The sequence below is a fragment of the Aquarana catesbeiana genome, linkage group LG04 (assembly GCF_042186555.1).
Source record: "Aquarana catesbeiana isolate 2022-GZ linkage group LG04, ASM4218655v1, whole genome shotgun sequence".
Taxonomy (NCBI): domain Eukaryota; kingdom Metazoa; phylum Chordata; class Amphibia; order Anura; family Ranidae; genus Aquarana; species Aquarana catesbeiana.
The window spans coordinates 458,894,699-458,910,166 of record NC_133327.1 but is presented as its reverse complement, the minus strand read 5'-3'; the positions used below and the strand labels follow the sequence as shown (position 1 = coordinate 458,910,166).

The 15,468-nt window shown below is 40.3% G+C and overlaps 1 protein-coding gene across 1 annotated transcript in view; it reads left to right on the top strand.

Annotated features, from left to right (window-relative positions):
* PGBD5 (piggyBac transposable element derived 5) overlaps positions 1–10,818 on the top strand; it is a 313,503-nt gene extending 302,685 nt beyond the window's left edge. Inside the window, exon 7 of the mRNA XM_073627538.1 lies at positions 9,633–10,818. Within this exon, the coding sequence (XP_073483639.1) occupies positions 9,633–9,828 (196 nt within the window). The 3' untranslated portion in view covers positions 9,829–10,818. The remainder of the gene's footprint in view (positions 1–9,632) is intronic.
* Positions 10,819–15,468: the final 4,650 nt, after the last annotated feature.

Sequence of the window (15,468 nt, the reverse complement as noted above, 5' to 3'; positions counted from 1 at the left end):
ACATTCCCACCAGCTATGCAATAGCGAACCCTTAGCAGACTGAGACAGTTGGATATATCCGGAGAAGCAACAACGGGCATCTATACGAATGGGAAAGAAGCTTGAAATTAGTCTCATGTGCCTTAGTTGCTGACGACATACTATGTGTGAGGATAAACACTTTTTCCCATTCCTCTGGTTTAATTTGGACACTGAAGTCCATATTCCACTTATTTGTAAACTCTGGGAAGCATGGGTGAAGCATGGGTAAGAATAAGAACCCTATACACTGCAGAAAGAATGTGATCTGGTATAGAATCTTGTAACAGAAGAGGCTCAAAGGTAAATGACTCTCAAATACATCACTTGAAGGGAAGGAGAAAAAAAAAAGACGATAGTTGCCGATATTGCAGCCAATGTGTAATTGATTGCTGCTGTATAGGAATTAAATTTGATAGCAATGGAAGAGTTCCCTGGCAAAGAATTTGTGATATTCGACGATTTGACTCCTTATTCCATAATCAGAAACGTCTCCGTGCCAATGCCGGAGGAAACCCTGGGTTACCGAACAGGGGCATCATTAATCCCACTTTAGGAGAAAGTCTTAATTGGGTTTGCAATTTATCCAGGACATGCAGTAAATGTGCTGTAAAAAAGGATAAAGAAGAGAGTGGGCCACGGACAGAGATATCTAGCCAGGGAAGTGCCTGGAGATCAAAAGGGGCAATCGACTGTTCTATATGTACCCATTGTTTAAGGTGAGAATGATGGAACCAGTTTACTAGTCTACTGCTGCAGCGTAGTAATAATATAGGCCCCTACACCACCCTTTGCTTTAGGGAGAGATAGAGTTCTCCTTTGTAATCTAGGTCTATTGCAACCCCAAATAAACCTTGTGAAAGCAGATTGTAGAGTAACAAAAAGCAACAGGGGACAACTATGGGTATAGTTTTGAAAAGATAGAGGAAACGCGTACTATATCAATTTTTAAGATATTGATCCTCCTAAACCATGAATAATGGGCTTGATTATACTTATTTAGATCTTGTATTGTATGCTCCATAAGAGGGTAATAATTTTCTATATATATAACTTGGTAAGATCTTGTCGAATTTTAATACCCAGATATTTAAGTGTCGAAGTACAAATTCTAAATGGGAAATTATTCCCAAGGGCCTGAACTTGATGTGGTGACAGAGATACATTTAGAATTTCTGATTTGGACAAATTTACTTTAAAATTACTCAGGGCCCCAAAACACTGAAATTCATACAGAATAGAGGGCATGGAGACATGTGGGTTGGTGACAAAGTAGCAAGTCGTCAGCAAATACTGCCAACTTCACCAGCTGCCCGTCTAATGGTATGCCTGTAATACAAGAATTTTGTCTAAGAACTGTTACCAGATGTTCCATTACTAGGACGAACAAGAGGGGAGACAGCGGACATCCCTGGTGCATACCATTTTGAATAGGAAAAAGTTAGAAGACAATGATTGATTAATCTGTATTCTGGCTCTTGGCTTAGTATAGAGTGCCATGATTTTCCTTAACAGGACCGGTCCTATTTGAATCAAAGTTTGTTCCAAAAATGGCCACCCAACATGATCAAATGCCTTCTCTGCATCAACACAGAGAAGGCAAACTGGTATTTTTGCTGATTGGGTATGATCAATGAATAAAAGGGGTTTAAAGTGTGTTATCACACACTTCTCTCCCCTGTACAAACCCAACTTGGCCTATATGTACCAAATCTGAAATACGGGGTTGAAGACGTGAGGCAATCAATTTAGCATAAATCTTAACATCTACCCCGATTAAAGATCTAGGACGATAGCTAAAACACAGCTTTAAATCCTTATCCGGTTTAGGAAGTAATGTGATGTGTGCCTCTAGTGTCTGGGGTGGAAATCCCATTAATAGCAGATATGCTGTTGAACACCTGAAGCATGAACTGCATAATATGTTCCTTATAGATCTTATAAGATTTTTATGTAAAACCATTGGGGCCGGGACTTTTACCTGATGGTGTATTAGTAAATCGCTTCCAATAATTCCTCAAGTAAAAAGAGGAATCCAAGCAGTTCCCACTATCGTCATCTAATTTTGGGATAGCAGTTTCATGCACATATTCCTGTATACGACAGCCAAAAGAATCTAAGTTGGAGGATGGTGAAGGGGTACAAAGCTGTAAAATAATCACAAAAGGCCTTTTGAAGAGAATGTGGGTCTGAAGTGATTTCCCCCGATGGTAACACAATACTAGGTATAAAGGTCTGTGAGGAGCGAGCATGCAATGACCTCGCAAGTGGTCTCCCAGACTTGTTTTCATACCGGTACCTTCCTAGGGCATGTCTATGTTGACTTTTACTGTGAGACACCTCTAGAGATTGTATTATGACCGTATCAAAGATATATCAGCCAAAAGCTCTGGGGTCGGAGGTTTTTTATGTGAAATCTCCAAAGCCCAAAGCCTTGACAGAGTATCTTGTATAGTCACAGATCTTTCTTTCTTTCTTTAGGCGGACTCCATGTTGAATAAACAATCCTTGTAGTACCGCTTTGAAGGCTTCCCATTGTAGGGCTAAAGGGGTCTCGTCGTGCTCATGGTCTACAATAAAAATTTTAATCGCTACCATAATTGCCTGATGATATAGTGAATCTGACATAAGGGTTTAATTTAAACGCCATGACCAGTTGGAACATAGGGTCTGTGGAGGGTGTATTGTCAAAAAAAGGTGAATGATCAGACCAAATAAAAGACCCAATATCCATAAGTGGATTCCATTCCAATAAATGTGAAAAAAGTATAATGTCTAGGGTATAATGTCTACCCTAGATTTATGAATATGAATATAGAATTTGGCCTCTTTTTGATTGTTTATTATTACCCTAATGTAAAGAAAAAACGTCGCTGTTTAAACACACCACAGAAGCTGCAACTCAGAGTGAAATGCACATAAATACAAAACATAAGGAGCTGAGCTCATAAAATTGATAAGTAAACGAATAATGTGCAAGTGAATGGATCAGTCTGATAAGTGGATCCAAAAGAATATATATTAAATCAAAAATAAAAATAAAAATGCAAAAAGAGGGAAAAAAATGGAATTGGTAAATGTATATATGGGAAAAAATATATTTATGGCGAGTGTCCCATGTTTATGATGAATAAACCGATAGGAGTGAAAATAAAAATAGAATAAAAATCTGTAAAATATATCAACAGTCCTTAAATCCTCCAATAGTAAGTGAATAAGTGATTGTAGAAACACAGTGTAATGAAATCTTCCGTGACTTTTCTAAGACAACGTGACTCCACCACCACAGAGTGCGAGCTTACCAGCTGCATCAGCCGTTTGAGCTTGTGGCTAATACTCAGCCAGGGCCTTTAATCCTCCCAGCACCTCCAATAGCCGATCAGCCAAGCATTCCTGGAGACTATGGATGTGTCCAACGATCAGCAGCCAGCCACTGGCATCAGCTCTGTGTAATGCCGCGTACACACGAGCGGACTTTACGGCAGACTTTGCTCGGCGGACTTTTCGACAGACTTTACGACGGACTTTCTGAATGAATGGACTTGCCTACACACAATCCACCAAAGTCCGTCGAATTCGTACGTGATGACGTACAACCGGACTAAAACAAGGAAGTTCATAGCCAGTAGCCAATGGCTGCCCTAGCGTGGCTTTTTGTCCGTCAAACTAGCATACAGACAAGCGGATATTCGACCGGACTCGATTTCGACGGATTGATTTAAAACATGTTTCAAATCTAAGTCCGTCCAACTTTTGAGAAAACAAAGTCCACTGGAGCCCACACACGATCGAATTATCTGACGAAATCCAGTCCGCCGGGCAAAGTCTGCCGTAAAGTCCGCTCGTGTGTACGCGGCATTAGTGGTCATAACAATCCTCGTTGCTGTCTTCACAGTCCACTTCACTACAGACCTCTGCTCTGTAAGCAAAATGCTTACACAAATTGAGTTCCTAAAAGCAGCTCTCTCAGGTATTTGGCTTCCTGAGTCCCAGGCCAAGAGCCTTTTGCACTTGGCCTGGTGTAGCAAAATGGTGGTGGTGTCATTTCCGTTACCAATACTGACGGGTCGTCTAATCTGACGGAACACCGGAGCAAATGCCAATGAGACCAGCGCAGGCAGAGTGAAGGTCCAGAATGTAAGAAGTGCGGAAGGCACAAATGGAGGCACTGGTGATGTAAGCGGTGACAGCGGGGATAAGCCGGTTACAAGTCCTCTGATGCGGCTCGCAGCCTACTGCTCATAGCTGGCTGATCTCTCCCCTGGGTCTCCACCAGAGCACAGCACGCTGCTTCCTCCATGTGCAGTCCACGCCCCCTTCCAGCGGCTTGGAACAGACTGGGTAGTATGGAATCTAAAGTCCTACCTACTGGCTGGAAATGAGAAATACTCACATTTCATATTTATCTGAGCATTTTTTTTTTATGTCCTAAATACAGAAATATAGAAAATATACTAACATACATAGAAAAATATCATACATGACAAAAGACATGACAAAAAAACATAAATGTGCTAGAAAATAAAGCATGCTTATAACAAGCTCACTATACAGGTTATAATCTGACCATAACAGTCTCTGTAAAACAATTTTAGATTTACGAAAGCTATCTAATATGAGAATCAACCTAAACTATCCAATTAATGTGTATCCAGTCAGGCAGGCTCCTTCACCACATTGATCAAGTCTAAAGGAGAATGTGCAGTCAAATTGTGTTTGATAAGATTTATAGACAGATATTGTTGACAAATGTACTTTCTTTTTATGAAAAAGTTGTCAGAGGGATGGCTATGGATTTAGCGCATTTGAAATTTGTTCAAGCTTTTGTCACAATTCCCCTGAGATACTTTAATGCACAAATTAAAATGTATTGATTTGGAAAATAAATTATGAAAATGAAAGACTGAGTCCAGAGAGTTGTGATCAATGATTCATTCTCTGAATGGTCTAACTATATAAGGTTTTTAGCCAGAGTTCAGTCTTGGGACCATTACTTTTGAGCTTGTTTAAAAATGATACAGAGATCTGGAGTAACATTTTTAGTGTAATATTTCTATGGTAGTTGCCCCTGATTTGCAAGTTGACACTGATTGATTCAATTATAAATGTTAAATGAAATAAAAACTTGACTGGTGTTTAACAGTCACTGCATCTAAAGCAAAAATGTTTTACCTGGAGTTTCAAAGTGATCATCAGCTCTCATACTAAAATAACAGTTGATCCCTGCTTCTCTTAGAACTGTAGTTCAAATCAAGGTATATAGGTAGGGCTCTGATAGTTGTGAGCCACATGATTAGATTCCTAAATATTTTTTTTTGTCACCTGCCTGGGACCCCCATTTCATGTTTGCTTAGTGATCATGGGCAGCAATAAGGAACATTAAGTTATCCCTCTTCAGGTACAGGTCAGAGGAAAACTTCTAACTTAATTGATTGCCAGCAATATTGACTATATTCACCTGATTGCTTGTGTACCATGTGTACCATTTGTGGATCAATGCGGTGGTAGATTTGGTAAATGTGGGGGTTCTCATTCTTTGAAAGTTAAAGTTTTTAAAGTGATATTCTCTTTTCTTTTTTTTTACCACAAAAAATGTCATCACTTGACTTAGTGATTCAAGCATTGAAATTGTTTGGTGGGGATTCTATTGTTAAGCAAAGCTTGTCATTTTAATTAAGTGGTTTCTCCCTAAAAAAGATATGGAGAGGTCCCTCCATACCTCGAGCTCTTTGGGGATTTTTATGTATCAGATGTGTAGATTTAGACAGTAAAACCTACACCAATTTTCACTCCTAGGTCTGTTACAATAATGAAATGAAAGATCTAAAGTCCAAGCAAACATTTACATTTTTTTAAATAACTTATGCACAAACCAAGTGAATCTCAAATTTATTTCAGAGTGGCAGCCAACATTAAAGATGTGTCTCCACAAATGGATAAACAAGTAAAATAATAAGGCTACTTTAACACTGGGGCGGGGGGGTGTTAGCGGTAAAGTGTTAGCGGTGCTTTACAGCTGTTATAGTGGTGCTTTTCGGGCGCTTTTAAACCCTTTCCTCGGCCACTAGAGGGGGTTAAAAGAGGCCCACTAGCGGCTGAGGAAAGAGTTAAAATAACTTATGCACAAACCAAGTGAACCTCAAATTTATTTCAGAGTGGCAGCCAACATTAAAGATGTGTCTCCACAAATGGATAAAAAAAGTAAAATAATAAGGCTACTTTAACACTGGGGCGGGAGGGTGTTAGCGGTAAAGTGTTAGCGGGGCTTTACTGCTGTTATAATGGTGCTTTTCGGGCGCTTTAAAACCCTTTCCTCGGCCGCTAGAGGGGGTTAAAAGAGGCCCGCTAGCGGCTGAGGAAAGGGTTAAAAGTGCCGCTGCAGAAGCACTTTGCAGGTGCTTCGGCAGTGCTGCCCATTGATTTCAATGGCTGGGGCGGTTTAAGAGCAGTTTATACACTGCTCCCGCACCGCCCCAAATATGCTGCTTGCAGGACTTTTTCTTCCGTCCTGCAAGCGCACCGCCCCCAGTGTGAAAGCACTGGGGGCTTTCACACTGGGGAGGCATGAGAGACGATTTTTAGGCACTATTTTTAGCGCTAAAATGCCTGAAAAGTGTCCCAGTGTGAAAGAGGTCTAAATGTGGTGCTAGCTCGGTAGGTATAAAAAAAGTGCGTAGTGCAAAACATCAGATAACAAATCAAACAACAAATCTATAAATAGTTCAAAATTTCATTATAACGTACAAAAGCGCATGTGCAGAAGTGAATAAGGATCCACAATCTTCAATATCATCTAGACATATGGAAGTAAAAGGTGCAGTGATTAAGTGCAGGAAAAGTTCATCCAATCCTAAATGTGTAATCACTCTCTTCCACCATCCGTGATCCACCATAAGTGTGCCCTGCCTCTCACCCTCAGATAAACACGCCAATGGGTCTAATGAAAAAAAAATAAAAAACAAATTATGCGGCGCCCCTTGCGCCCACGTGTAAAAATCTAAATATGCAATAAGTGAGATAAATCAAATGAAAGTGCAAAAATACATGAATGACCTAATTGCCTAAATAATAATCTGTCATAGCCAAAACAGGAATTTAAGAGGAAATCCCTGCAAATTAAGTGAATTCTTTGGAGACCCCCAGGTCACCAGAATCATTGTCCACATTGGAATATTTCCCCTCTATTACTTTTCTGGGGACAACCCAAAATTGGGGATTTTCTTTTACTTTTACTTTTAATGATAATGGTAAACTTTAGCTATACTTTACACATGTGGGGTTCTTTACCAGGTAAGTTTACAGACTTCAAGGTCTTTCAGATTAAAAGAAGAAGGCTAAAATTCAATTTGGAAATATATAATTTCCCATTTTCACCATAGATACACTTCCCTATTTTGATTCTTTTAGCATTTAATAGGTAGTATTTTACTATTTGCAAAGTTAATTGCATAGGCCTTAAAATTTTTGGTAGTCTTCAAAAATTGTTTGCATATTCGATACTGTATAGCTGTGGGGTCTCGATGGGAACAAAATGATTTCTTTTGTAAAAATGCAAACAAGTTCTACAGTGCCTATCTCGATAACTGGTATGAGATGAGTGGAGTTCAGGTATTTGGAGAGTGGTTCTACAGCTACATTGAAAAGCAGTAGAGATAATGGGCACCCCTACATGTACCTTTGTGTAAATTAAATTGAGATGACAGACAGCCTAGAGTGCTAATGCTTTCAGTTGGGGAATCATGCATGTTTTAAAAAGAACTGTGTTGAGTCATTCACTGAATCCCAGTGCTTCCATAACTTGGAAAAGTCGTTTTCGATTTATATTTTCAAAAGCCTTTTCAGGATCTGAAGTGACTATGGCTATGTCTTTTTACTGAAATGTTTTGGCATGTTCTAGTAGTGGAAGCACATTGCCTGAATAATTAATTATTTTATTGGAACATTTTCTTAATGTTAAGAAAATTACATAAAGAATAAAACTGGTAAGGTTTGAAGTAATTTTAAATTATAAAAAGGTAAATCTAAATAAAATATAAGTGCATGGCAAGAATATTTGATCAGTAAAAAGAATAGCAAGAATCTGTTTTTCTGTAAAAAGTTAAAGGGGTTGTAAAGATGTTTTTTTTTTTTTTTTAAAATAACAAACATGTTATACTTACCTTCACTGTGCAGCTCGTTCTGCACAGAGTGGCCCCGAACCTGGTCTTCTGGGGTCCCTCGGCGGCTGTTTCAGCTCCTCCCCGCAAGCATTTACCACCTTCATGCGAGCTCCCTCGCACGGTGGTGAGTGCTTGCGGGCGCGCTCCCGTGATACAGCCGGCGGCTATAGCCGCTCGCTGTATCACTCGGCCCCGCCCCCCGGCGCGCCGCGTCATCGGATGTGATTGACAGCAGCGCGAGCCAATGGCTGCGCTGCTTTCAATCCATCCACTGCAGCCAATCAGCGACCAGGCTGAGCTGCAATGAAGCTGACGAGGACGAGGAGCGAAGATTCGAGGCGTCAGGTAAGTAAAACGGGGGGGCTGGGGGCGGCGGTACTGTCAAAAGTTTTTTCACCTTAATGCATAGAATGCATTAAGGTGAAAAAATTTTTACCTTTACAACCCCTTTAAATTTTTCACTTTAAAATAGCCTTTCTCAACCGAGGTTCCACCAGAAATTGCTTGGGGTCATTTGAGTAGTGGCAGATTGATTTCCCACCTGATGGTGCCTGCATAGTTCTACCACCAAAGTCACTCAACTGGAGGCAGTATGCTGACCACCAGTGTAACTGGGCATTCCTCTAACTGGCCAGCAATGTAATTGGGCACCTTTCCTACCTTACCTAGTAATATAAAGACAAAGTTTTCCTCTGATTTCCATAGTAAGGTAGCACTTCTATGCTAATCACAAATATATAGGGGCACTTTTTGAAGGACACTGTAATGTCTGCTTACATATTCTTTGCAATTATTATTATTTTTTAATGTCATGATTATTTCTAAAATTAAAGTTGTATTGTGGAAGTGGATTTAAAAAAATGTCTGCTGTGGGTATCAAATATGCTGGCTATCTACAACTTACTAATTACACTAATGTATCTTGAGCTGCAGATGTCATAATTTTTACAGAGGGTTCCCTGAGACCTGTAAAGTATCTTCAGTGCTCATCCATGGTAAAAAGATTTAGAAAAGCTGGTTTAAAGCTTAGCTGTATTTTTATAAACTTTGTTTGGCCTCCCCTCACCCTCCACATTAAAATTCTCAAATATAACATAGGCAGACATATGCAGACAATGAGAGCCCTCATTACCTGTATGGAACTCGCATTGTTTGTCTTCTTTCTTCCACCCGATAATGCAATTGTGCATGAGCAAGGCACACAGAGAGAGTAATGGCTGAGAGAGAGAGTAAGGGCTGTTCAATCTGCATTTTGGCATTTGTGTCTCAACTGACCATTATGCTCTAGGACCATAAAATGTTGCCAAGGGCCATGAAAATATGGTGCAGTGGGAAAATAGCCTGTATTTAAGATCTAAACATCTTCTTGAATTTGAAATCATGTGTTTAAAAATGTAATATTTTATGAATGTTTTAATTACATAGAGATTACTAAACTGTCTTTTTTTATTCCAGGTATTTTATTTCACACAAACCAAACAAGACTTGGCAGCAGGTGTTTTGGTTTTCCATAAGCATTGCTATTAACAATGCTTACATCCTCTATAAAATGTCTGACGCCTACTATGTAAAAAGGTACAGCCGGGCTCAGTTTGGAGAGAGACTTGTGAGAGAGTTACTTGGATTGGAGGAAACTTCACCTCAAGATTGATCCCAAGCTTGTCTTAATATTCAGCTAATTTCCTTCAAAAAGGAACATGAAGCCACTACTCTGGATTGGTATTCAGGGATTTCACTCTCAAATATGCCAACTTACTAAATACTGCGATACACCGAAGACTTCAAATTTGGACAAACTATTAAACATTGTTCAATGAGCTTTGTGTCCCCTTTTCTAATAATACATGCATTTTAAATCACGAAATTCATAACTGGAGAGGAAATACAACATGAATGACATGTCATTGAAATTACACACTTTTACATTAAATCACAAGTCTATAGGTTTGGAACACAAATTATGACATTAGATTTAATTGTTTTCTATTTCATTTTGTTTAAATATAAACTATTAAAATGTTGGTATTTTGATAGATTTATTTTTCTTAAATGATAATTGGGACAAAAAAAAAACACATATTAATACAGCCCAGTACAATACAAGTATGGATTACCATGTCCAATGACATGCCATGGAGCTAAGGTTATATATTAGTACACATTCTAAACTGACTGCTAGATCAGTAGGCGGTAGGTCACAAGACAGGATGAGTCACTACTTGTTCCATTCCTACTTAGTTTAAATAATCTGCTTATTTTATTTTATATTATATATGGTGTTTACAAGAAATACATGGTTATATAGTGGATATTATTATGAGATCACATAAAGGTGGTTTCACAGTTATACTCATTAAGGAAGAGCGTGCCAGCTTTCAGGGATAACACATTATATTTGGTGGTTTTATAATATGAATATGATATATCACAAATATTAGACTAGGCAGAGGCAGCTCTAGGCTTTGTGAGACCTTAGGCAAAACTTAGGCATGAGGCCCCACTCACACCCATAATGGGAAAAATAATTCAAACGATAAAAATTAACTGTATAAGGAGGTTACAGTACAGGCGGAGGGTAGGTGGACACAGCACAGGGGGTGGGAGAGTACAGTACTGGGGCAGGAAGGTATTGTACAGGGGGAGGGTGGGGGGGCAGGAGGGCACAACACAGGGGGAGGGTAAGTGAGCACAGTACCGAGGCCGGAGGGTACAGTACAGGGGGGAGGGTAAGTGGGCACAGTACTGGGGCAGGAGGGTACAGTTTGGGGGGGAGGGTAAGTGGGCACAGTATCGGGGCAGGAGGGTACAGTATGGGGAGGGTAAGTGGGAACAGTACCCGAGCAGGATAGTACAGTACGGTGGGGGGAGAGTAAGTGGGCACAGGGCAGGAGAGTAAAGGAGGGCACAGCACAGTGGAGGATAAGTGGGCAGCTTACAGGGGGAGCGAAAGGAAAGAAAGATGCCCCTTCCATCAGAGTACCCCCCCAGAGACACCCATTAGCTCACAGTTCCCTTATATCAGTGCCCCCCTTCCTTAGAGACCACTAGAGATCATAGAGAACCCCCTAAAGGAGCGCCCCCTGCCCTCTTTAAGATCTCACTTTTTATTGCCTTACTGGTGGGAATCTGGTACCGCTGCAAGCAAGGTGTGAGAGCCGAAGTTTGGGGGCAGAGTTGGGAGGCGGAGCAGTTCTACGGATTTTTCCTCACTGTGTATACAGCGGCAGATGCAAAAAGGGTCATCAAGGCAGATGGGGAGAGAGGCGCTGGGCGGAGGAGCCGGAGATCGATGACAACAGACTGGCACAGCTGAGAGGAATCCTCGTTGAGTGGAGTGCAGTGCCAGAAGTTCAGGACTTGGTCCGGCACTGGCTTCATCCCCAAGAGTTTCTCATAGGGCCCCCATTGGTCCTGTTGGGTCAGCAGGGCAGACAGGAGGAAGGGGAGGGAGAAGGAGCAGCATTAGCAGCTCTCTCTCCTCTCCTGCTTGTGAGGGGAGGGGGGAACGTGTCAGCGCTGGCTCTGAGCGGCTCTCCCTGGCTGTGACCCGGAGCTGTCAGTGAGCTCCGATCAGCCCGCTATCTCTCCATGTAGCGTTGAGCAGACTCAGCACTGTGCTTATGGCAGGGGGGTTATGGCTGCCAGTAGAGTCGGCTCTCTAATTAGGCAAACTAGGTGGCCGCGAGGCCTTAGGCGACCGCCTAATTAGAGAGCCGCCTTATCCAATGACGGGTGACCACAGCATGTTTATCAGCTTGACCTAGAATTCAAATCAATCCATAATGCAAATGTATTGCTTTTTGGATACAATGGGCAGAATACGAGCCTTGGAGAAGTTATAGCCAACAAATTTTTCAGTAAAAAAACAAAACATGATGTCAAGTTAAAGTTCCAATACAATAAAATTAGAATGAGGCAAATAACTAATCATTTTGCAGTAAACACATTCTTGCAGTGATTTATAGAAAAATATTGTTACATAGCATAGTACTATTCAAATACTATATATGGGCAAATATGGGTGGTGCCAGGTGGCTGGATTTTAACCAGATGAGTGCAAAATCTAGTAGATTGAAATGTTCTACTTGGATGCAATAATATTTGTATGAAGACCCAGATGTTTTATCATTGTTTTTTTTTTCAATCCCTTAAGCTGGTTGATGGCTCCAGTTGGCAGTAGTAAAAATTCTTGTTATAGCATTTTTTGCTGTTATGCCTGCCACTTTTGTATACAGGAGGAGAGATTCAATTCTGTATTAGTATTTTGAAATGCTTATGGGAAGGTCATGGAATATTTTCATTCACAGGAAAGCTTAGAAATTAATTAGCTAAAGGGCTTTGACTATAGTAAAGGGTTTTTCGATTACAGTAATATTTACCAATACAATTTAATAGACAATACAAATTACTTTGAACACAAAATGTGATATGAGAGTTAGTTCAGCATGGGTATATTGAAACTGTTTATGAATTCTGTGTGCTGGCATAAATAAATCGATTAATACTGCCATTGGATAGAAACAAATATAAAATGCAATATGTATGTTTCAGGTTATAGCTGTAAATGATATTGTTTTACTAAAACAAAAAGGATCATTTATTTATGTGAAGACTGCAGGTTACTTTTTTGAAACTGTGCATACACTCATTTTATTTGTTATTGTACCTGTAATGCAGGTCAAGATTGTGTGCAAGTTTGTATTAATGAAAAAAAAACCCTGGAAAAATAAGGATATTCTTTGTTTGATGTGGACTATGTATGTGATGAGCTTAAGATGAAATAAATATAAATGACATTACATTAAATATATTACACTGATATTCAAGGAAAGGCTCAAGCCTTTATTTAATAATGCTCAAAAGCAACACTTAGCAACCCAATGTATTTCATCAAGGGTTAATAAAAGATGAGTTTTTTAGGGGCTACTGCACTTTGCTATATATACTGTAAACCAATGTATGTTAAGTAGATATCACAACCTCAAAGAAGGATATTTTGTTAGGCAATAATCAATTTGCTCGTAGCCACAAACAATATTCATACACCATTATTGACTACTGTACTACTTTCAGGATTACTATGCAAGTGTGTTTCCTATAACAAATTAATTTATATGCACATTCTGAAATGCCATTATATTTATGATATATATATAGATATAGATATATTGAAGATAACATGATGTTTTCAGTTATTCTAAACACAGATAAACAAATTTATCAAACTCAAGATTCAAATACAGAGACTGGTAAGTTTATATGGGTTGGAATGGCTATGGTTCAAGGGCTGCAAGTAAGCAGGCCTCCCACCAAATTTATACCTATGCCCTAAAATTAATATAACCCCCCCCCCAAGAACCAGCACTTGTTATGAGATTCTCCTACACCTTCACTAACCCCTTATGATCTGAAGATACTAGGGGGTTATTGTACCTATCCCTTATGAACTTATAAATGGGTTTGTTGGACTGTATTTTTGTGTTAACCACTTCATGTCGGCCGTATGCATCAACTTACCGTGCAGCATGGTTGCCGGCAGGGATTGGTAAGTTCCCAATGCATATTTGCGATTGGGAGCTTTCCAATCATGTGACCGCTGTGATAGCCAATCACAGCAGTCACATTACCCGAATGCCCGCCTCCACCTCCCGGCTTTTAGAACTGTTAAAGGCCCAGAAGGTGGTTGGCATGAAGGTGTTAATAAAGATCTGTTTTCAATGTGAACGATATAATAGCATTGAAATAGGTGGGTATTTCATTGGCGATTCCAATACATAGAGCCCCTTTTATATGTAGAAAAGAGCTATGACTGCCTGAAAGCCCTTGAACTGGAAGTTAAGTTCCAGCCATAAGTAATATGCTTAAATGGGAAACAAGTGCAAGGTGGACTGGCATCCTATAATCATGTGAAGCTTCACTAACGTAAAAAAAAATCAAGTAATACTGCATATACGGAAAAAGTTTTAACCCCCCCCCCCCTCTTTTAAAGAAAATGTATTTACAGTGGGGACGGAAAGTATTCAGACCCCCTTAAATTTTTCACTCTTTGTTATATTGCAGCCATTTGCTAAAATCATTTAAGTTCATTTTTTTTCCTCATTAATGTACACACAGCACCCCATATTGACAGAAAAACACAGAATTGTTGACATTTTTGCAGATTTATTAAAAAAGAAAAACTGAAATATCACATGGTCCTAAGTATTGAGACCCTTTGTTGTGACACTCATATATTTAACTTAGGTGCTGTCCATTTCTTATGATCATCCTTGAGATGGTTCTACACATTCATTTGCGTCCAGCTGTGTTTGATTATACTGATTGGACTTGATTAGGAAAGCCACACACCTGTCCATATAAGACCTTACAGCTCACAGTGCATGTCAGAGCAAATGAGAATCATGAGGTCAAAGGAACTGTCTGAAGAGCTCAGAGACAGAATTGTGGCAAGGCACAGATCTGGCCAAGGTTACAAAAAAAATTTGCTGCACTTAAGGTTCCTAAGAGCACAGTGGCCTCCATAATCCTTAAATGGAAGACGTTTGGGACGACCAGAACCCTTCCTAGAGCTGGCTGTCCGGCCAAACGGGGAGAAGAGCCTTGGTGAGAGAGGTAAAGAATAACCCAAAGATCACTGTGGCTGAGCTCCAGAGATGCAGTTGGGAGATGGAGAAAGTTGCAGAAAGTCAACCATCACTGCAGCCGTCCACCAGTCGGGGCCTTATGGCAGAGTGGCCCGACAGAAGCCTCCTCTCAGTGCAAGACACATGAAAGCCTGCATGGAGTTTGCTAAAAAACACCTGAAGGACTCCAAGATGGTGAGAAATAAGATTCTCTGGTCTGATGAGACCAAGATAGAACTTTTTGGCCTTAATTCTAAGCGGTATGTGTGGAGAAAACCAGGCACTGCTCATCACTTGTCCAATACAGTCCCAACAGTGAAGCATGGTGGTGGCAGCATCATGCTGTGGGGGTGTTTTTCAGCTGCAGGGACAGGATGACTGGTTGCAATTGAGGGAAAGATGAATGTGGCCAAGTACAGGGATGTCCTGGATGAAAACCTTCCCCAGAGTGCTCAGGACCTCAGACGAAGGTTTACCCTCCAATAAGACAATGACCCTAAGCACACAGCAAAAATAACGAAGGAGTGGCTTCACAACAACTCCGTGACTGTTCTTGAATGGCCCAGCCAGAGCCCTGACTTAAACCCAATTGAGCATCTCTGGAGTGACCTAAAAATGGCTGTCCACCAACGTTTACTATCCAACCTGACAGAACTGGAGAGGATCTG